Source organism: Bos javanicus, chromosome 2 (assembly GCF_032452875.1).
Source record: "Bos javanicus breed banteng chromosome 2, ARS-OSU_banteng_1.0, whole genome shotgun sequence".
Classification (NCBI taxonomy): domain Eukaryota; kingdom Metazoa; phylum Chordata; class Mammalia; order Artiodactyla; family Bovidae; genus Bos; species Bos javanicus.
In genome coordinates, this window is record NC_083869.1 from 35,094,165 (window position 1) to 35,118,204 (window position 24,040).

At 35.6% G+C, this 24,040-nt stretch overlaps 1 protein-coding gene across 2 annotated transcripts in view; it reads right to left on the minus strand.

Annotated features, from left to right (window-relative positions):
• PSMD14 (proteasome 26S subunit, non-ATPase 14) overlaps positions 1–24,040 on the minus strand; it is a 110,154-nt gene that overhangs the window by 41,461 nt on the left and 44,653 nt on the right. For both annotated transcript variants that reach the window (XM_061436905.1, XM_061436913.1), the window contains 4 exons: positions 4,103–4,174; positions 3,756–3,875; positions 1,690–1,760; positions 550–700 (listed from right to left, as the gene is read on the minus strand). In XM_061436905.1, coding sequence (XP_061292889.1) covers positions 550–700; positions 1,690–1,760; positions 3,756–3,875; positions 4,103–4,174 — 414 coding nt within the window. The remainder of the gene's footprint in view (positions 1–549; positions 701–1,689; positions 1,761–3,755; positions 3,876–4,102; positions 4,175–24,040) is intronic.

Here is a 24,040-nt window from a genome sequence, read left to right on the forward strand (position 1 = left end):
CAGAATCATTTAGCATATCTAATCATTCATCTCTGTCCTCACTCCAAAAATGCAAACGGTTGATACCAAGTGTTTGGGGCAAGTTTTCATTGTCTAAAATATTTGGAACATACAATTCCAGAATATGCCCTGTACAATGTCTGCAAAATGGAGCTATTTAACTAGATTTGTTAAACATTGTGCCAATCCCAAATTTACCATTTTAAAACAAAAGGTAGAGAAATGTTTATGAAAATATTAATAAAATGTGAAAAGCAGGCTTTTAGTATGATTTAACATTTTTAAATCTATGAAATAAAATTATTTAAAGATAAACACATGATTAGACTGATTAAAGGAGAAACAAATCTCTAAACAGTTAAATTGCTAATAATAATACCAAGACACATTTATTGACTTGTAAGTTTTTTGTTTGGTTGTTTTTTTAAGTAGAGAGACCAGGGTTTCAGTGTGTAATTAAGAAAAGCTTTAAACAAAACAGATTTTTATTTAATGTATCTGTAAACAGAATGTGGCAGGAGATGCTAATAAAGACAGAATCCACTCTACCTTTCCTTTTACACTCTGAATGGGATCCACAACCACTGCCACAGCTCTCTCCGACAAGGCTTCAAAGCTCTGCTGAGTGTTGATATCCACACCAGAAAGCCAACAACCAAAGCCAGGGTGACTGTGATACCAACCAACAACCATCTCAGGCCTGAAACAAAGAGGGCATTTAGCCGTTCAGAACAGAAAAAGTATTACATTTATGATATGAAAAGAAACAACACACTAACAGGGTATAAATTAAGAAGAGATGAAAAACACACAGGTGTGAAAAAACACCATTAGAAACACTGAAATCATACACCATATTACCCAGAAAACATGGAAATGAATAAGTGTGACAAAGGAGTGCTATCATTAAGAGATGCACATTAGCAGTGGTAGATAAGGCTTTCAGTTTTTCACCTTGTTACCACACTTTCTCAGAGCCAGTTTTTACCCTTTCAGCATTCAAGTAAATATCTACTCTTTAACTCCTTAGCTCTGGGAGTTGAATTTTTCAGGCAGAGTACATTTTTAACAATGGACACCAGGATCCACTGTTGTGAAAGGATTAAATATCAATTAAACCAGCAAGAGAACTAGGAACTCAGTCAAAAACCAATTTGCACTGTTCTGCCCAGCTGCTGAGCCTTTTGCTAACATTAATTCTGAAGTTTTTTCCACAGTACAAGAATTTGAGCAAGAGAATGACAACTATTGAGATATTTAATCTGGGGTAAAAAACCTGAACAATATTTGAATTCTACTTTCCCTGTATGTAAAACTCGTATGACTACAAATATAATTCAATATTCAGAATTTTATTTAGCTGCAACTCTTGAATTTTGGAACATACAAGCTCTTTCAATTATAAGTGACTAGAGAGTAACTCCATATGCTAAACAGAGGGAAGTTACAGTCCAAGTTTACTATGTAATGGTTGAGAATTTTAACATGAGGCATTTTTCTGACTGGCAAATTTCTTTGATTCTACAGGAAAGAGATACTAGATAGGTAAGCACTAAGAGTAACACTAACACATTAACAACATAGTTTTTTTTTTCCCTAAGAATGATATTCATAAACATCTAAAATTCTGAGACATATTGCTGAAAATATTTCCCATTATTCCATTATATGATCACTTGAAATACTTACCTTCCTGTCTGCTTCAACATATCCAACATTTTAGCTTGGAACACTGGATCAACTGCCTCCACACTGACGCCCTGGTTTAGAAAGAAAAAAAAAAAAATGATTAGCTTCTACAAGAAAGAAAAAAAATTGTATTACAAGATAATGAACAAAATGCTACTGCCAAGAAACCTATGTACATTATTTGGGGATACCAAAATAATTTAACAGATTTTGATACCCATATTTGATACCCATGTCATTCAATTATAATCCATGTATCAATAAAACTTTTTAAATTGCCAAGTACCAAACTGCTGTTAATGAGTTAAGGTAGTTTTTAGGATGCTTTGTAAGAGTTTAGGGTCATGACTAATGTGTACACACACAAATACACACCCACAAAAGAAGTACCATATTAGTGAATCAATAACTTCTTGTTTACATCTGTCTAGGCAAGCATACTTCCTAAAATCATCCTCTGATAACTGATAGGCAGTAAGTCTCTTCCATCTCGTTCAAAGTTCTATGACTATTTGGCTATTGTTACAACCAACAGTCCAAGTCTTTTTCTTTTTTTTTCTTCAGTAATGTAAAGACCCTGGAAGGAAAATAATTTAACAATTTTAAGAGTTTTTTTGCTTGGTTTTTTGGGTGGCTGAGCTAGGAGGGGAGGAAGTTCAGTGCTTTTGTTAGGACTTCTTGGTAGATTAGGCAATTGGAAGGATACACACATTAAATATTACCTCAAATATAAAAGCATTCTCAAAAAACTTCCCACATGAGACAATCTGAAACCAAGTCTTTGAAATGCTCCATTATTTTGTTAGTTCAATCAAAAGAAAATTTTAGGACATGCAAGAATTAAAGGCATTCATATCATCTCTCCAGTGATAGATTACTGCCATTATAGCTCCCTCAAGGCTTCCCTCTAACATCAGGAATTTAAGTCTAATCTACTTAAACAAACCAGTTAACATAAGCACTTCTTCCCACCAAAACAAACAGTGTTTTGAATTCTAATTGAGAGTGCATCCTCAAGAACAGGGGTATGCAATCTGCTGCCTACAGGCTAAGAATGTTTTTTTACATTTTTAAAGGGTGGTTTAAAAAAAAAACAAGAATATGAGACAGAGACATATGTCTTTACAGAAAAAGTTTGCTAACTCTTGGGCTAGAAGAGAAACTTTCCAATTCTACTACACAGAGTGAACGTAGAGATCAAATATTCTATTTTATATGATCAAACAAACATTTACAAGGAAATAAAGGATATTAAAACTTAAGAACCCTTTACTATAACAGATATCCACATAAGGACATTCATCAGATAAATATACATATTTTCTTAGGCAAATGGATGAGAAGAATATGTGTGTTATTTTTTGGAAGGTCAGTAAATGGTTATTGGTTTTGGCCAGTTTTTAAAAATCTAAATACACACCTATCTACAAGCCCAATGCATTAAACAAAACAGAAAAAAAAAAAAAAACAACCCCACAAAAAACTCCCATGGGTAGATGGGTAGAAGACTTTCACAATCAGTATGTAGTATGCTTAGTCTATGACAAATTACCACACCCAGGCAAAAAGAACTAAAGTCTGTCATGGTTTCTGTTTTTTTTAAACTTAACATTTTGAATAGGAAAAGCTTAAGAGTCATTTATCACCATATATAGAACATTTTTAAATGGGTGCTATTTCAAAACAATAAGAACAAAACATGAGGACTAGACAATGTACATGAAGTAAAACTTTAATTGAGTCTGAAATCTTTGAACCAAGTATTCAAACTAATCAAACTAATATCCTACTATATTAAAATAAGTAACATAAATCCAGTACACTATGCTAGTTAAAGCTGAAACAAGAAGTAAAGGAATTAAATGCTAGCATCACTCAGTCTACAGACCTTTAGGGAATTCATAATTCATCTACAAGATTTAACTCAATACAGTCTAAAAATTATTATTAATCTTTTATAATTAATTTTTCTATCAAGAAAATTATAATATGATAAGAGTTATTTTGCATAGGAAAAGAAAAAAGAAACACATTTACTTGCAGCAGGCAACCATAAAAGTACTCACTGTTCCTGATTGCGGCATAGCAAACACATCAATCACTCTGACGGTGTAATCATCCACAAACTCTCCAAGCATAAGACCCATAACTTCCATTGGAACTCCAGCTCGGCCATGTTTTAACATCTGTAAAGAGGACGATACACAGACACAAAGCCTTTGAGATCTTCGAACACCCCTCCTTCTAATTAATAACCTAATTGTGTTTCACTGAAAATAAAACCACTCTATTTTGTACATGCACCTAAAACAAGTTTATGTATGAGAGGGTTAACATGAAAAATATTTCAATGTAAAAGACACAGAGAAAGCAGCAGAGCTCAGTAAAACCAGAAACTCCATTCAACACTTACTTTTAACAGTGCCAGGGAAGAGATATAGACTTGTTCTGCTGTGTCGACTGCAGGAGCATCTGTAGGTGGCCCCTAGAAACAAGCATAGAAATCATTATAAATACAGAGAAATTATGAGTTCAAAATTAAAGTCCCACATTATTTAAACATGATTATTTTAAAAGAGTTTAGAGAAAACATGTTAAGTATCCTTTTATTCAGCTACAACATAAACAATCAAAACAAGCTTGCAAATATCAAACCTGTAGAAAATATCAAACTTAGCATTCAGGCAAGTTTCCAATGGATGTAATGCATGAATCTTTCAGCAATGCTAGCTCACCTCCACTACGAAATAGATACAATGCACCAGTTAGCTATGTTTCTTACCTCAATGTGAATGTAAACTGCTGTTGGACTAGTATGATTAACTGAAGAACCAACACAAACAGTAAATTCTGTGAGCATGATTTTCAGCTAAAGACAGCATGTAGACTGGGGCTTTGGGATCTCTGCCGATACTTCCGTATGGGGATGAAGTAGGGGGGCGGAGAAGACTTCTAATCCCTAGGTGAAAGAGCTGTGAAAACAACATGCTCTGCACATCACCTGAAGTTGTTCCCTTCCCTTACACAACATCAAATTTAACACAACTGGCCCAGATGTGAGCAAACTGGCTGAGACTGGTGTTAGCTAGTCTTTGGAAAAGACTTCCAAATCCTGACAACCACCTTTAAAGAAAACATTACTATTAATCTTACTACAGCCTAAGAAGATATTATGCTTGTCCCTTAAGATTCTGTCTTATTCATCAAAAGCACCAAATCTGTTTTTACTATAACATTCTGCTGGACAAAGTAATTTACATATAGTTCTTACCCTCAATATGACTACAATCTTATAAAATTAATTCTGCCCCAATCAGTGTATATAGAAAGCTTCCTGTTTTTTTTAATACTGAGGATTCTGGGAAAATGACATGACATGTACTTTTAACTGCCAGGTCCTGTTTTGCTTAAAGTCCCCTTTCCTTAACAATAACTGTTACAAATTATATAATGAATATGTTAGTTATCTAAACTGTAAGTCAATGCTCTAACTCGCTTTTATGGACTTGCTTATTACTAAAATTAAACAACTGCTTTACTCATTACATTTCACACTTATAGGTCTCTGTGTACTTAATGCTTCTTCTTGTCTATTTATATGCCAAATTCTGTGATTTTCTGTTTTGTTTTGTTTAAAAGCTCATAATATTTACTGGAAGCACTGAGTATAAGAAGTTCCAGAGTAAGTTTTCTCTAAATATAAGCAACACACAAAAATTACCTCTGTTCACTTATATACGAAGTGGTGAGAAAAATAAAATCCTTCAAATATTATGTTTAAAAATAAATACCAGATAATACATTTTTTAAAGTACCAAATTCTTCAGTCTATTATCACCTAATGCAGCTTTACTGCTTGCCTTTCAAATAGTTATGAAAACTCTAAGGTAAACTAAAGTGCTATAATGCCAAAACATTTGTTGAGGTCATCATATAAAACATGATAGTTTTGTTGATATGACCATTTTATTCATCTCAGAAAGTTAAGAAAGTTTAAGAAAAAAGAGAAGATAGTAGTAAATTAGTCAACTTCAACAAGAAGTTTTGGGAGAAATAATACTTTAAGGTCAGGATAATGAACATTATATTTATAAATATTTTCTGATTCAGAGCAACTTTAAAAATGCTCACAACAAAAGAATTTAAAACTGGTATTTAGGTTATAGTTATTAATATAGCCTTTCTCAACTTTCCAGAAAATACTTACTAAGAAAAGAAAAAGAACAGGGAAATAAAACTTCACATCATCACCAAATGCATTGCCAACAAAATTCAGAAACTATTTCTCCTGTCAATGAAAGAACACTGTTCTGTTCAACAGTATATAATATCTAGTACCTAGCGAACTGCCTGGCACATGGAACTCAGTAAGAAATGGTTGGAAAAAAACAAAAGAATGAACAAATTAAGGTAGTGCCAAGTCAAAAGAACAGAAAGGAAGAATATCTACCAGTCACCCTGGGCGTGAGAACAGCCACATGCAAGTATATGCAAAGATCCTTAGCTTCTCTCTATGGTCGTCTGATTCCGAAACATACTAACAGAAAGCCACGCAGCCGGTTCCTCTATTGTACAGGTGTTGTGTTTTGAGACTGCAGCCAGTGATATTTTCTATTGCCCCCTCCATTAGTATTCTGTTTTTTGCTCTAGTTAGAATAAATTGCCCCCAAAACAACTTGGCAAGACACTATGTAAAACACTGTCTATGGGATAGATGTGTTAAAGATCTCCAGTAGCAGAGAATATCTGCTATCATTTTTCTATCATTATGCTCACTTGTTCAGAATAGCACACAACCAGGAAATGAAGGTGAAGAAAACCCCACCAAAGACTCTGGAAATTAAGCTAAGACAATTATGTAAGTGCCAGTACAGCTGTAGGTAAAAAGATGACCTGAGCTGAGAAAAATGTGGACCTATGGACAACTTACCTACATTGCCTTCCGGCAAACACTCATGAGGAATACCATTCAGACAATTCAAGGAGAGGAAAGTCACTTAAAAGTAAGAATCATAAACAAATTTCTAGAAAACTGTTTAGCATCAGTAGATTACAACATGATTTCTTATCTTTGGAATAGAATATTGTAGGACAGACCAAGGTTAAAGCATGAAAAATAATGCAGAATTAAAATTACACTGGAGGAAACAAGGATAAAAATAACACTATCACACATTTAATTCAGTAATGTAGAATATAAACCTTAGAAAATATCTTAGAATGCAGAGTAAAAAGTTAGAGATGAAAACTATTAGAAACATAATGATACTTAAAACAGAAAGTAAGGAGATACAAGCTATGAAATACAGTTGATCCTAAGGAGAAAATAAGAAATGGAAAGCATCAATTAAGACAAAGCAAAAGAAAATTTCTTGAATAAAAAAAAAAATTAACTTTGTACTACTAAATGTCAATGGCAGTAACCAATGAAGAAAAGTGTTTGTAAAGTTTTAGGTAAATCTTAACTGCATAGATAAAGCATAATTTCTAAAACCAAACAAATAGGAAAACTCAATAACCTGAAGAAAAAAATGCAGCTCAGGTTGACTTTGGATTTCTTTGCAACATTAAATGGCACAGTTTCAGATTTTTAAGAGAGAAACCCTGTAAGTCAAATGCATTATCAGATCAGATCAGTCACTCAGTCGTGTCCGACTCTTTGCGACCCCATGAATCGCAGCACACCAGGCCTCCCTGTCCATCACCAATTCCCAGAATTCACTCAGACTCACGTCCATCGAGTCAGTGATGCCATCCAGCCATCTCATCCTCTGTCGTCCCCTTCTCCTCCTGCCCCTAATCCCTCCCAGCATCAGGGTCTTTTCCAATGAGTCAACTCTTCGCATGAGGTAGCCAAAGTACTGGAGTTTCAGCTTTAGCATCATTCCTTCCAAAGAAAGCCCAGGGCTGATCTCCTTCAGAATGGACTGGTTGGATCTCCTTGCAGTCCAAGGGACTCTCAAGAGTCTTCTCCAACACCACAGTTGAAAAGCATCAATTCTTCAGCACTCAGCCTTCTTCACAGTCCAACTCTCACATCCATACATGACAACAGGAAAAACCATAGCCTTGACTAGACGAACCTTTGTTGGCAAAGTAATGTCTCTGCTTTTCAATATGCTATCTAGGTTGGTCATAACTTGCCTTCCAAGGAGTAAGCATCTTTTGATTTCATGGCTGCAGTCACCATCTGTAGTGATTTTGGATCCCAGAAAAATAAAGTCTGACACTGTTTCCACTGTTTCCCCATCTATTTCCCATGAAGTGGTGGGACTGGATGCCACGATCTTCGTTTTCTGAATGTTGAGCTTTAAGCTAACTTTTTCAGTCTCCTCTTTCACTTTCATCAAGAGGCTTTTGAGTTCCTCTTCACTTTCTGCCATAAGGGTGGTGTCATCTGCATATCTGAGGTTATTGATATTTCTCCCGGCAATCTTGATTCTAGCTTGTGTTTCTTCCAGTCCAGCGTTTCTCATGATGTACTCTGCATATAAGTTAAATAAACAGGGTGACAATATACAGCCTTGACGAACTCCTGTTCCTATTTGGAACCAGTCTGTTGTTCCATGTCCAGTTCTAACTGTTGCTTCCTGACCTGCATACAAATTTCTCAAGAGGCAGATCAGGTGGTCTGGTATTCCCATCTCTTGAAGAATTTTCCACATTTTGTTGTGATCCACACAGTCAAAGGCTTTTGGCAAAGTCTATAAAGCAGAAATAGATGCTTTTCTGGAACTCTCTTGCTTTTTCTATGATCCAGCGGATGTTGGCAATTTGATCTCTGGTTCCTCTGCCTTTTCGAAAACCAGCTTGAACATCAGGAAGTTCACGGTTCACATATTGCTGAAGCCTGGCTTGGAGAATTTTGAGCATTACTTTACTAGCGTGTGAGATGAGTGCAATTGTACGGTAGTTTGAGCATTCTTTGGCATTGCCTTTCTTTGGGATTGGAATGAAAACTGATCTTTTCCAGTCCTGTGGCCACTGCTGAGTTTTCCAAATTTGCTGGCATATTGAGTGCAGCACTTTCACAGCATCGTCTTTCAGGATTTGGAATAGCTCAACTGGAATTCCATCACTTCCACTAGCTTTGTTCGTAGTGATGCTCTCCAAGGCCCACTTGACTTCACATTTCAGACTTTTTTTTTTTCGAGCAAGTATAATGCATTTGACTTTTCATACTGTTCATGGCAATGAAACTAAGCCATGAACAGTATGAAAAGGCAAATGCATTATACCTGGTCAAAAAAAAAGTCTGAAAGCCTACAAATATATTACTAAATATACAAGGACTCAGAAAATATGATTCCAGTAATCTTCCTTCAAAGAACTTCCTGAAAATGAGCCAGTTGAGACCCCACAAATCAAAATTACAAAGTCAAAAATGGAAACGCCATTATATAAAACAATCTGTTAAGACTACTGAAAGACAGTTAAAAACAGAGACAGATCTAAATAATATAAATAACCAGGGTTCAAAACTACAGATATTACCCAATAACTATACAGAGCAATGGATAGAAATAAAAGTATACAAAACTCTATCTGACATATAGAAGGGGAAAAAAGAGATTTAAGTGTTGACTTAGACTAGTATATAAATACGGATTTAATAATCTTTTGAACAACTTTAAAATAACCATGATAACCATTAAAGTTGATTATAGACCTTACCAAACCACTGGAGAAGAAAAAGCTAAGACAAAACTAACAATAAAAATCAGGGTACCAAGAAGGGAACAAAACAAAAATAGCAAACAACATAAGTTAAGACCAAATATATTGGTAATGAAAAAATATAAATGAAGTAAAAGTCTCTCATATGTGGTTTAAAATGGAAATTCATGTATGTTTCTTTTTATAAAACAAGCCACAATGGCCACCGTGTTTTACTCACCTTGCTTTTCTTCAGGGATGTATTACATCAATAGATTTCCTAGTAGTAAATCACCTTTACATTTCCAGGATAAATTGTTCAAGTTTGATTTATTATTATGTTAACATTAAAAAATATATTTATTTCTATTATTTTATATATTAGTATATTATTTTTACATAAGTGAGACTGAACAGGCATTTTATTTTTTCTGTTAAATTTGTCAGGTTTTGATATCACTACACTCAATTTATTAAATGTGTGGAAAGTTTACAACTTCCCATTTTCTATGTTCTAATAAAATGTACATATACTAAATTATGTATGTCTTAATATTTAAATTTGGACAAGCTCATTAATAAAATATTTACCTTTGAAGCTGATTTTAGAACTTGTTTTTATGACAGTGGTATTAATAAATTCAGGTTACCTGTCTTGAAACTAGATGGACTATTACATTGTTCCACAAAGTTTCATTTCATTTAGATTCAAAGTTATCCCCACAGAATCAGTCTATTTTATCTCTTTTTTTAAACTGTTCAATATGGATAACATTTCACATTAAATTTCTTTCTCCATATCACATTACTACTACCCAGAGAACTGATTTACATTTAAAAACAAAACAAACCATGATAAAAATATTGGTTAAGGGAACACTTCCTAATTCATTCTGTGAGGTCAACACTACCCGAATACCAAAACCAGACAAAACCACTACAAGAAAACTACAGATAGACCAGCATCTCTTACAAACATCAGTGAAAAAATCCTTAACAAATTACTAAAAGAACACAGGAGCATATTCAAAAGACTATCTATATATACGACTGAGTGGGATTAAAACTTGCAATGCAAGGATGGTTCAACAAACAGAAACTGGCCAATGTAATACACCACATTCAGCAAATGAAGGGTGGGGGGATAAATGATCATTTCTATGCAGAAAAAGCATCTGAAAAAATTCAACACTCTTCATGATAAAAACACTTGACAAACTAGGTACAGAAGAAAACTACCTCAACACAATGAAAGTCATAGATGAAAAATTCACAGTGAACATAATGTCCCATGTTGGTGAAAAATTGAAAACTTTTCCTCTAAGATGAGGAACAAGGCAAAGATGCCTGCTTTTATCACTTGCTTCCCTGGTGGCTCCATCAGTGAAGAGCTGGCCTGCAATGAAGGAGACGTGGGTTTGATCCCTGTGTCTGGAAGATCCCCTGGAAAATGGAATGGCAGCCCACTCCAGTATGCTTGCCTGGGAAATCCCATGGACAGAGGAACCTGATGGGCTACATATAGTCCATGGGGTTGTAAGAGTTGGACATGACTTTGCAACTAAACCACCACCACCACTCAACATAGTACTGGAAGTTCTAGTGAGAGCAATTAGGCAAGAAAAAAAAGTAAAAGGCATGCAAACTAGAAAGGAAAAACTACAATTATCTATTTGAGACAATATAATCTTATACATAGAAAATACTAAAAGTATGTTAGTTACTCAGTCATTTCTGACTCTGCCGCCTCATGAAGCCAGCAGGCTCCTCTGTCCATGGAATTCTTTAGGCAAGAAAACTTGAGTTGAGTTGCTATTTCCTGAAAACTCCACCAAAAAAACCCTGAAGTCTCCATGAAAAGGGTATTAGATCTAATAGGTAAATTCAGTAAAGTAGCAGGACACAAAGTTAACACTCAAAAACAATGCAATTCATTAACAAATAATGAACAATCTGAAGAAGAAATTACAAAAATAATCTCATTTATAACGTCATTAAAAAAGAATGAGATACTTAGGAATTAAGTTAACCAAGGAAATGAAAGACTTGTACAATGAAAACCACATATACTGCTGCAAGAAATTAGAGAAGATATAAATAAATAGAAATACATCCCATGTTCATGGACTGGAAAATTTAATATTGTTAAAATGTCAAGACTACTCAAAGTGATCTACAGATTCAAAGCAATCTCTGTCAAAATTTCAATGAAAACTTTTGCAGAAACAGAATACCTTTTCTAAAATCATATGAAATCTCAAGGGACCCTGAAGAGCCAAACAATCTTCAAAAGAAAACAAAATTAAAAGACTCACACTTCCTCATTTCAAAATTACTACAAAGACAGTAATAAAAAAAAATATGGCACTACACATAGGGACAGACATAAAAACCAGTGGAACTGAACAGAGAGCCAAAAATAAACCCTGGTGTATACAGTCAAATGATTTTTAACAAGAATGCCAAGGATGCCAAAACAATAACTGTAAATTATATATCCAAAATACAAAGAGAACTCCTCAAACAACAAAAAACCTAATTAAAAATGGGCAAAGAACTTGACCAGTACACCAGTGTTCACAGCAATATTATTCACAAGAGCTAAAGAGCGGAAGCAAGCCAAATGTCCACCAAAAAATGAATGGATAAGCAAAATGTGGTATACACACACATGGTGGAATATTACTCAGTCTTTAAAAAGAAATTCTGCAATATGCTACAATATCGGTGAACTATGAAGATGTTATTTTAAGTGAAATAAGCCAATAAAAAATGACAAGGACTATATGATTCCACTTACATGATGAAGTACTTACACAAAGCTGTCAAAAATCATAAAGACAGACAATATAATGATGGCTATTAGGGGCTACAGGAAAAGCAGTATGGAAAATTAATGTTTATTTCATGCAAAGATGAGCTCAATAAAGGACAGAAATGGTATGGACCTCACAGAAGCAGAAGATATTAAGAAGAGATGGCAAGAATACACAGAAGAACTGTACAAAAAGATCTTCACGACCCAGATGATCACGATGGTGTTATCACTGACCTAGAGCCAGACATCCTGGAATGTGAAGTCAAGTGGGCCTTAGAAAGCATCACTATGAACAAAGCTAGTGGAGGTGATGGAATTCCAGTTAAGCTATTCCAAATCCTGAAAGATGATGCTGTGAAAGTGCTGCACTCAATATGTCAGCAAATTTGGAAAACTCAGCAGTGGCCACAGGACTGGAAAAGGTCAGTTTTCATTCCAATCCCAAAGAAAGGCAATGCCAAAGAATGCTCAAACTACCGCACAATTGCACTCATCTCACAAGCTAGTAAAGTGATGCTCAAAATTCTCCAAGCCAGGCTTCAGCAATATGTGAACCGTGATCTTCCTGATGTTCAAGCTGGTTTTCGAAAAGGCAGAGGAACCAGAGATCAAATTGCCAACATCCGCTGGATCATAGAAAAAGCAAGAGAGTTCCAGAAAAACATCTATTTCTGCTCTATTGACTATGCCAAAGCCTTTGACTGTGTGGATCACAACAAAATGTGGAAAATTCTTCAAGAGATGGGAATACCAGACCACCTGATCTGCCTCTTGAGAAATTTGTATGCAGGTCAGGAAGCAACAGTTAGAACTGGACATGGAACAACAGACTGGTTCCAAATAGGAAAAGGAGTACATCAAGGCTGTATATTGTCACCCTGTTTATTTAACTTCTATGCAGAGTACATCATGAGAAACGCTGGACTGGAAGAAGCCCAAGCTAAAATCAAGATTGCCGGGAGAAATATCAATAACCTCAGATATGCAGATGACACCACCCTTATGGCAGAAAGTGAAGAGGAACTCAAAAGCCTCTTGATGAAAGTGAAAGAGGAGACTGAAAAAGTTGGCTTAAAGCTCAACATTCAGAAAACGAAGATCGTGGCATCCGGTCCCACCACTTCATGGGAAATAGATGGGGAAACAGTGGAAACAGTGTCAGACTTTATTTTTCTGGGATCCAAAATCACTACAGATGGTGACTGCAGCCATGAAATTAAAAGACGTTTACTCCTTGGAAGGAAAGTTATGACCAACCTAGATAGCATATTGAAAAGCAAAGACATTATTTTGCCAACAAAGGTTCGTCTAGTCAAGGCTATGGTTTTTCCTGTGGTCATGTATGGATGTGAGAGTTGGACTGTGAAGAAGGCTGAGTGCTGAAGAATTGATGCTTTTCAACTGTGGTGTGGGAGAAGACTCTTGAGAGTCCCTTGGACTGCAAGGAGATCCAACCAGTCCATTCTGAAGAAGATCAGCCCTGGGATTTCTTTGGAAGGATGATGTTAAAGCTGAAACTCCAGTACTTTGGCCACCTCATGCGAAGAGTTGACTCACTGGAAAAGACCCTGATGCTGGGAGGCATTGGGGGCAGGAGGAGAAGGGGACGACAGAGGATGAGATGGCTAGATGGCATCACTGACTCGATGGACATGAGTCTGAGTGAACTCCGGGAGTTGGTGATGGACAGGGAGGCCTGGTGTGCTGCGATTCATGGGGTCGCAAAGAGTCGGACATGACGGAGAGACTGATCTGATCTGATCTGATCTGATTTTAGTTTAAACCAGTTAATTACTTAGAGCTAGGCAAGGAGACACATTCTGGGTACAAACTCAACTGAACAAATAAAACAATATAAAATTGACAATATAACCTAAAATTGCTGAATATAGGCATACATTGGAAGCACTGTGAGTTCAATTCCAGACCACTGCAATAAAGTAAATACTGCAATAACTCAAGCCATATAAATATTTTGGTTTTCAAGTACATATAAAAGTTATGTTTATTCTATACTGTAGTCTAAGTGTGCATAGCACTGTGTTTAAAAATTGTATATACTTTAAAAATACTTTATTGCTAAAAAATGTTAACCATCTTCAGTGAGTCATAATCTTTTTGCTGGTGGAGGGTTTGAAATATTGAGAACTACCAAAACATGACATCGAGACACGAAGTAAATAAATGCTGTTAGCAAAACAGCACAATAGACGTTCTCAATGCAGGGTTACCACAAATGCTCAATTTGTGGGGGGAAAAAAACACACAATTATCTGCAAAGGACAATAAAGTGAAACTAGGTAAAATGAGGTATGCCTCCACTAAAAAAGAAAAAAACCTTGAAAAAATAGTTGCCCCATTTATAACAAGTCAATACCCAAGTTAACAAAATACTAAAATCTTACCGGAAAATTGGGCAAAGAATATAAAGCAACTAATTACATAAGAAATAATGAAATAAATATGAAAAATGTTCAACCTCACTAGTTGACCTCCTTTAATTAAGAAATGCCAATTAACACATTAAGACATTGTTGTTGCTGTTGTTCCTATCAAACAAGCTTTACAATGCCCAATTTTGGAGCGGGTATGATAAAAGACACACACTCAGCACTACTGGTGGGAAAGTGAATTAGTACAATCTATCAGAAAAGCAACTGAGCAATGTACATCAAGAGCCTTACAACTGCACAAACTTTTTAACCTGCTTTTGCACTACTAGAAATTGTTTAAGTAAATAAACAGAGATGTTAGCATGAACCAGAACATTCATGATAAACCTTTTAATAATGCAGATAAACCTGAGAACAAAACAACCAATAATTTAAAAATACTGTTTAAAACTCCTTTCTCTGTGATCTCAGATGACTCTAGCCATCTTAATTATATTACCTTAAGTTAAAACTACCCTAGCCTGCTGCTATATTGAATGAATATTTTTAACTTCCAATATTGAAGAAACTGATAAAAAGGAGTATGGCTGTTCAGTACATTCACTGGAGGCAGAGTTCTCTCCCGTCCTGGAGGCTCATGATAACAGAGGGAAATTACGAGCAATCACACAAGCTTCTACGTTTAACAGTGCAAAGTATTTAAGAACACTGAAGGATGAGGTCTTTTTTTGACTGGCTTTTGACTATATGTAAGGGAAATCAGCCCTGGGTGTTCTTTGGAAGGAATGATGCTAAAGCTGAAACTCCAGTACTTTGGCCACCTCATGCGAAGAGTTGACTCATTGGAAAAGACTCTGATGCTGGGAGGGATTGGGGGCAGGAGGAGAAGGGGACGACAGAGGATGAGATGGCCGGATGGCATCACCGACTCGATGGACGTGAGTTTGAGTGAACTTCGGGAGTTGGTGATGGACAGGGAGGCCTGGCATGCTGCAATTCATGGGGTCGCAAAGAGTCGGACACGACTGAGCGACTGAACTGAACTGAACTGAAAGGATTCCACTTCAGAGTTCTTCACTCTCAGAATCTGAGCGACCAGTGTGAAAAAGTGACTTAATATCATATAGGAAATATCCAAAAGAACTTAATAAAGCTTGGAAAAGAGAAGGTACAAAACAGCTATCTTCAAAGATATGAAGAGTTGTTAGACAAAGTTCAGACTAACAGCTCTTAAAGTGCAGTCCCTAAATCAGATACATCAGCACCACCTAGTAATTTGTTATAAACGTACATTCCTACTGAATCAGAAATTCTGGGAGTAGAATCCAGAAATCTTGGTATTTAGAAAGCCCTCCAGGTGATTCTGATGCCTGCTAAAACTTGAGAACCCTGACTTAGACCACATAGTTTGTAGAACTACAGGTAAATGGAATAAAGCTTATGGGGAGACTGAATTTGGGCTCCATATAAGAAAAAGCTTCTACTGCTCCAAACTATCTAAAGAGTTCCAGTTAATGAGTTCCCTGTAATTGCAGTTATTCAAACATAATTGGTTCAAGTGGGGAATGTGTTACAGAAGGGTTCAAATATTTGATGACTAATTAAATATTTTGGGGTTTGTTTCTAACTTAGTATACTACCAATTATCATATTGCTTTCCAAGGGAGCCATCTCAAATTCAACATCTTCAAAAATCAAACTTACAATTGTTTCTCTACAAACTAACCTTACCAACTTATTTTAATCTTAAGTATCAAACTAGAAACCTAGGCAAAATTTTCACTGACTCTCCTTCGGTCCTTATAGTCAATACATCACCAAGTTTTATCAATTCTTTTGTTATTCTGCAGTATGACAGAGATATATTTTAAAATTCATTTTTGGGAAAAGAGTTTCAAGAAAATACCAGTTCATTTCTAGTTAAGTAAGTCTAGGATATCATGAATATCCACTCTACCCCTCAAATTCATGTCTAAGAAAAATCCTGGAGTGGAAAAAAATCTGTTTATCTTCGTTTAACCTGAATTTTTCCAATTCATTCCATGGTCCACATGGTCCTCTCAGAGAAAATTTGGACTTTCCTTTTCAGGCTGTGAAACAATTTATCATTTTCTCAAATGTGAGGCAGAGATCAAGCTCAGGTTCCAAATAACATTTAAGTATTTACCATGGGTCTAGCACTAAAGCTTCAAGAAGCTTATATTGTAGTTGGAAAGGCAGATTAAACACACATTGGCACAGACTATCAGAAATAATTTTTGACTTCTAGCAATGTGCTCTTTCCACTATAGCATACCATCCCATTTTCAGATGGCCAAATCTACTTATTCTGGAGGCTTAGTTCTTTTCCTTTGTTTACAATTTTAGAATCCTCTGCCACCTGGAGCCATTTCCTATTAAAGAAAACAGAAATAAGTCTTGAGAATAAATAGATGTTCTTTCCACCTGAAAGTTAGTATGCCCACTGAGAACAGGGAACATCTCTGGGCTTCCCTTTATTTACTGAAATCTAGATAGACACAGGGGGCTTAGCAGAGCAAAAGGCACTACTGAATTTACTTATAACACAGTATGTACACTACCATGAAAACAAAAATATGCCTTTTTATTAAAACATATTGTAAGAAATAAGTCACATATAACATTTAGGGCTGTTTTTTTAATCAAAGCTTCCCTGGTGGCTCAGATGGTAATGAATCTGCCTGCAATGCAAGAGACCCAGGTTCAAGCCCTGGATCAAGAACCCTGTAGAAGGAAATGGCAACCCACTCCTGTATTCCTGCCTGGAAAACTCCATGGGCAGAGGAGCCTGGTGGGCTACAGTCTATTGGGTTGCAAAGAACCAGATGCGAATGAGCAACTAACCCTTACACAAATGGTAGAAAAATAATAAAACAAGCACAGTTCATAAAATATCACCTTATTCAAATGATTAAATCATGGCTGTGTGTGTGTGTGTGTGTATGCGTGTGTATATAAGCATACAAAATTACTTGAGTATTACTTTAATATATTTTAAAGAAGTAAATATACTCAATAAAATAGGACTTCAATTTTTTAGTAGAGATATCAAGTAAGTTGTCAAGATACTTGAGGTGCTAGATGGCTACACCCTAAGCAAATAGAGATATCCAGGTATAGCTCTATTTCAAGTGTTAAACAACTGAAGGGAAAAAACCGTGTGAGTCAAGGGATTCAAAGAGGAGAAATATACATGAAGTGGTAATGGGCAAAGAGGGACTTTCAGGATTGGGAAGTGCCATCCAGGAAAAGAGACATAGGATGGTTTTCATTCCTCAACCACAGAAAGTTTCCAAGTCCCTTTACCCCTATCCTCCTGTCTCAAATTTACAACCCTATGACTTTAGTCAGAAACAAAAGATTTTACAATTAGAAACTGATACAAACTTTAATGTTAGATTTAAATCACCTGTTAGGCTATGTTTACGTTCAACTAAAATGAACATCATAGTGACTGCATATAATGACAAATTATGTATCTTCCATTCAAAGGATGAAAAATATCTGAATAAATGTACAGAATTTAAATTACTTCAATTATCTTTCACTTTACTGAGAATTTATTATGTTTATAAAGAACTAGGCAAAATGCTGGCTAAAGTAAAAAAATGTTAAATGATATAAATGATACAATGATATAAATCAAACGAAAATCTTGGCCCCAATATTTTTTGAATTTCAACAATTTGCTTAGGATATTATTATTACAAAAATAAACAATGAAGAAAATGTTTCTTTCTCGTGCTTAATCAACAGCATAGCTCTAAAACTCCCAACTTAGATGGTATGTGAACTATTTAAGTTAACTCTGTTGACCTTATAACAACTCTGCTGCTACTGCTAAGTCACTTCAGTCGTGTCCAACTCTGTGCGACCCCATAGACGGCAACCCATCAGGCTCCCCCATCCCTGGGATTCTCCAGGCAAGAACACTGGAGTGGGTTGCCATTTCCTTCTCCAATGCAAGAAAGTGAAAAGTGAAAGTGAAGTCGCTCAGTCGTGTCTGACTTTTAGCGATCCCATGGACTGCAGCCTACCAGGCTCCTCCATCCATGGGATTTCCCAGGCAAGAGTACTGGAGTGGGGTACAACTCTCTAACCACCATAATAAACAAGTTCAGAAAGTCTTTATTTTTTAAAGATTGAATATGATATGACAAACTTCAAGGTGCTTTAAAAAACAACTATTAGAATTACTAAAGACATTTTAATAACTAAAGTGGTATTAAGCAAAAGAAAAAAAAAACTAAATTGGTCTGTACTTCACACAATAAATACATACATAACTCACAAAAGATAAGCAAAATAAGAAATATCCGAATATTCTACAACCTTATAGTCTATTGTTAAAACTTAAATGGATGCTAACAATTTGAAAATTGGAAAAAAACTGGAGAATGATTTAGTTACATACTACTATAAAAAGACATGGAACTAAAATGCACATACCCCTCATACAAACAGGGCTTCCCTTGTGGCTCAGCTGGTTTAAAGAATCGACCTGCAATGCGGACGACCGAGGTTCAAACCCTGGGATGGGAAGATCCCCTGGAGAAGGAAAAGGCTACCCGTTGCAATATTCTGGCCTGGAGAATTCTATGGACAGTATAGTCCATGGGGTTGCAAAGAGTCAGACATGACTGAGTGACTTTCACTTTCACTCATACAAATAAGAAATTGAAATAATTGCTTTTGCTGTATAAGTCCATAATACTCAAATCCTACAGGCACAAAGTTAAAATCACTTTAAGTAAGCCTGACTCTTTTTTTTGCCACTTCATTTTCTTAATTGAAGGACATCTGCTTTACAGAATTTTGTGGTTTTCTGTCATACATCAACAAGAATCAGCCATAGGTACACCCATGTCCCCTCCCTCCTGAACCTCTCTCCCATTTTCCTCCTCATCCCACATGACTTTTTAAAGTTAAGTTTGTTTAGAATGAGGTAGGGTAAATTCATACCTTTAAACTGACTAAGAGTATAAGTCAGCTATCTAACAGAATTGCAAGGTAAAACAGGTAAGCCACAGGCACAAGTAGTGTGACTGACCTTTTATACATTCATGAAGATCTACCTGACCAGTGATATAACACCTATCAGGAACTCCACAAGGGCATCAAACTCTGTACAACTGAGTTTTAATCTGTTACATTTTGATCTGTTTTGATCTGGTACATTTAGTAAAACAAACTGTCATCCAGGTCCACAAATTGTAAATGTGGTTAAATTAAAAGAGATATAAGTTGTTTTTGTGGGACTTAACCACCTGCCCTCATTAGAAGGTTAAAATCTGATCCAGCATAGAAAGCCATGACTTTTACTTGGGCAGCCCTTGTTGACTAAGTGCTTAAAAAAAAAAAAAAAAAAGGCATTTACCATTATAACAGGATAAAAACTAACACCTCAAAGTGTTACCTACTCAGGCCTTTTAACAAATTTGTTAACACTATTAGTTATATTACTCCACCTTTCTCTTAGTGTGAACTGGTATCAATTATTTAGCCAATTCTATAATGTTATTAAAATACCTGCTGATTAAACATGAACCAAAGTGTCACTTAAATGTAAAATAAGTAACATCACTGAATTGCAACAGTCCAAAAAAATCTAAAAATATAAGTTACCTTGGGCAATGACATAAAACATTTCTAGACTTATTTAAAAGTTGTTCTAGGATTAAAATATTACATGGATTTATTTATTTTTATAATGGCTATTTTAAAGAGTATATTTGGTCCTGCATTATAGAACTATCTTTTAGGCCTGCTAAAATGTTTTTCAACACAAAAAAAACATTTTATTAACAAATGAAGGTGACTATTCTAAAAAATAAAATAAAACCTAAACATATATTACATAGCTGACAGGAAATAAATCTTAATTTCTGGCATTGCAATACAGCCCTTCACAAATTCCGTCAAAAATTTAAAAATTTGATGAAACCACCATCTTCAGTTTCCTCAGTTAAAAACCCCTAGGCAGGGGGTACCCGAACAGAAAAGAAGAAAATTCAAACATATACAAATAACTACCACTGTACTGTTTATCTCTTACCGAGCAAGGTAAGAAACAACCTTTTAATACTTTAATTTTGTGAGTATTAAACAACTAGTGTGAAAAACAAGCTGCATGTAAACTATTTCTACCGCCTGAGCTTCAATGACTAGCTGAGGCAACCTGTTATAGGAGGTGTTAATTGGCAAGAGGAGTACAAGTCAGAAGCATGTTCCCCATCGTCCTAACCCAGCAAGGCTAGGTCATTAAAGTGGAAATGAATTCTTTCATGTCGACTTAACCCTTTCAATGCATGCTTTCAGCTGTTTTCTCTCAATTAATTTTAAAAACTTGTTACTTTTTAGAGTTAAAAAAAAAAATGGTCCAAAAAAAGGTCCTTTGGCTGACAGTTCCAATGTCTACATTATTCAGAAGAGAAGAACAGAGCAAGTTAATTGCATTGTAATATTGCAACGCTCCTCTCTGAAAAACATATAAACTAAACATATTTGCTTATTTTAACACTGAAAAAAGATACAGGATATAGTGTTTAAAATTAGCTCAGAACCATTTAGTCATATAGGGCTCTGATTTACAATTCTGTTTAAGATACATGGGCTAACTCATAATGATAACTTAAGTATCTTAACCTTGGGACACAGTAGTAATAATTTTTTAATTTCCACAATGTTCATATAAGAATCTCCATTATGAAAATGTTTTGAAACATATATAAGTTAAACACCTTTCTAATTAAGTTTCATTATTCTGATAAGGTGCAGAGTCAAAGCATATCCTGATGACTGGTTGCCAAAAAGCCAAAACTCCTTTTATGGCATGATCTCAGAGGTTTCCAGATGGCACATTAATTCTTAAAAAAAAAAAGAGACAAAAAGAAGGAAAGAAGAATAAGAATAGGAATTTTAAAACAATGATGCATTGCTTTTGAAATGCCATATGTATAAATACTAATATTCCCATATAATAAGCATTATAGCCATTTAAAACTCAATTACATAAATAATATTCTAAATATTATGGTTAAAAAATTAACACACATATGCTACATTTTTCACCACTGAATAATCTTGGAGGTATTTTCCTTAATAAAAATATTATCAGAGTAAGAACTAAACATTAGTAAATCTATAATGCCTAAAACTATGACTTGTGATAAATCAATAAAAAATTACCAGCATGACAACAGAGACGTAATTTCATCTACTGTTGTACAGTGGAGCTCTCAAGTAACTCTAACCAACAATACACTTAACTAAAAACTTGATCAGCAAGGGTTGAGATAATAATAGGCAATGTAATGGTTTGAAGATGTCAAAAAATGAGAATTATACACGCTATATTCCTATACCCTAATATTTATTCTTTTCCTCCCTTTTATCATTCATCTTCTTCTTTCAAGTCTTTTCATCATTGACACACTCAGTTCCTGCCTCTCTGGAAACTGACATTTTCCCTTAGGTCTACTGAGCTCATCCAATATAGCAAACCTAAGGAACTATCGTGGAGTCAACATTTTGAGAATACAAAAATTTCAGTGGGGAACAGGCAGTGGGGTGAGGCAAGGTAGCAGTCAGGGAAAAGGGGAGGTAACACCATTACTTGTTTATAAAGACACCTGATAAGTAACACAGGGACTGGTGGCCTAGTGAATAACGCCGAACTGTGACATTTCTTTCTCTTTAAGACCACTCCTGATACTCACTTTGAAACAGTTTTCACCTACTTAAAAACCTGTGTATGTAAAATATGCCATAAGCACCAACCACTTTAGCCATTTATGAAATTCGTCTTATTAGAACAGGGACCAACTGTCTCCCATTCTGGGTGACTTTCACTCTGACCCATAGCAATGAAGAAGGAACAAGTACAATGCTTAACTACCTCTGTTATAAAGAAGCATAATTCATAGAGGACTGCTTAGTTAAACTTTTAATTTCCACAATATCCATACAAGAATCCTTATTATGAAAATGTTTTGAAACATGTATGAGTTAAACACCTTTGTAATTAAGTTTCATTATTTTGATAGGGTGTGCTGTCAAAGCATATCCTGATGACTGGTTGCCAAAAAGCCAAAATTCCTTTTATGGCATGATCTCAGAAGCTATAACTTCAAATGTTTAGGAGTGGCTAAAACATGCTATCTTTTATAATTGGACATAGGGTCCCAGAATCAAGGAGAATCTCAAAAGTCCTATAACAGAGCATTAAGGTATTAGAACTGTTTCAAAACAGACCCTACAATTGACTTTAAAGCTTTTATAGGCGCTGATGGCCCTTTTTCCTTTTGTACTGTTCAACTATTTATGTATTTAAATTACAAAACATGTAAAATACAGTCAGCCACAAACAAACTGGTTATTTTGGGAAGCATTCATAATTAAGTAGCTGCTCATCTTCTATAGTATGCAAAGTCATGTATGGAATGTTATACACACATACAAAGAGTGCATGTTTTATTTATTTACTCAACCACCACAGACCTGAGAGCCCAATGCCATGTACTGGTTATACAAAGGTAAACAGGCCCCTGCCCTTAAAAGGTTTACAAACCAGAAGGCAGGCAAGAAAAACTATAAAAGCACCACAAAAGCATATATTGTGGATACAGAAGTCAGAGAACAATGCAAGTTCAATCCCTGGGTCAAGAATATCCCCTGGAGAAGGGCATGGCAACCCATTCCAGTATTCTTGCCTGGAGAATCCCATGGACAGAATAGCTTAGTGGGCTACAGTCCACAGGGTCACAAAGAGTGGGACTCAACTGAAGTGACTTAGCACGCACGCACGGATGCCCTGAATATGTTTACAAACCAGAAGGCAAGCAAGAAAAACTATAAAAGCACCACACAAGCATATATAGTGGACACAGAAGTCAGAGTTATGTACTTGATACAATCTTCCCTTATGCTAAGAACTGAAAAATATGTAGAACTTATCCAAGCAAAACAAAAAGGAGAGGAGTGGCAAGGAAAGGCATCCCAAGCAAAGAAAATAACACATTTAAAGGCATAGAGACACAAAAAAAGCCATTATCCTGCACACTACCATTCAAAAAAATTTTTTTAAATAAAATGGGCTGAAGATCAAACCAGTCAATCCTAAAGGAAATCAACCCTGAATATTCATTGAAAAAGACTGATGCCGAAGGTGAAGCTCCAATACTTTGGCTACCCGATATGAAGAGCCAACTCACTGGAAAATACATTGATGCGGGGAAAGATCTGAGGACAAGAGAAGGGCGAGACAGAGGATGAAATGGTTGGATGGTATCAATGACTCAATGGACATGAGTCTGAGAAAACTCCAGGAGATGGTGAAGGACAGGGAACCCTGGCATGCTGCAGTCCACAGTGTCTCAGAGTCAGACACAACTCAGCAACTGAACAACAAATGGATTCTTAAGCAGCCAAACATGAGTTAATACTGCTTCCATTTCAATGAGTA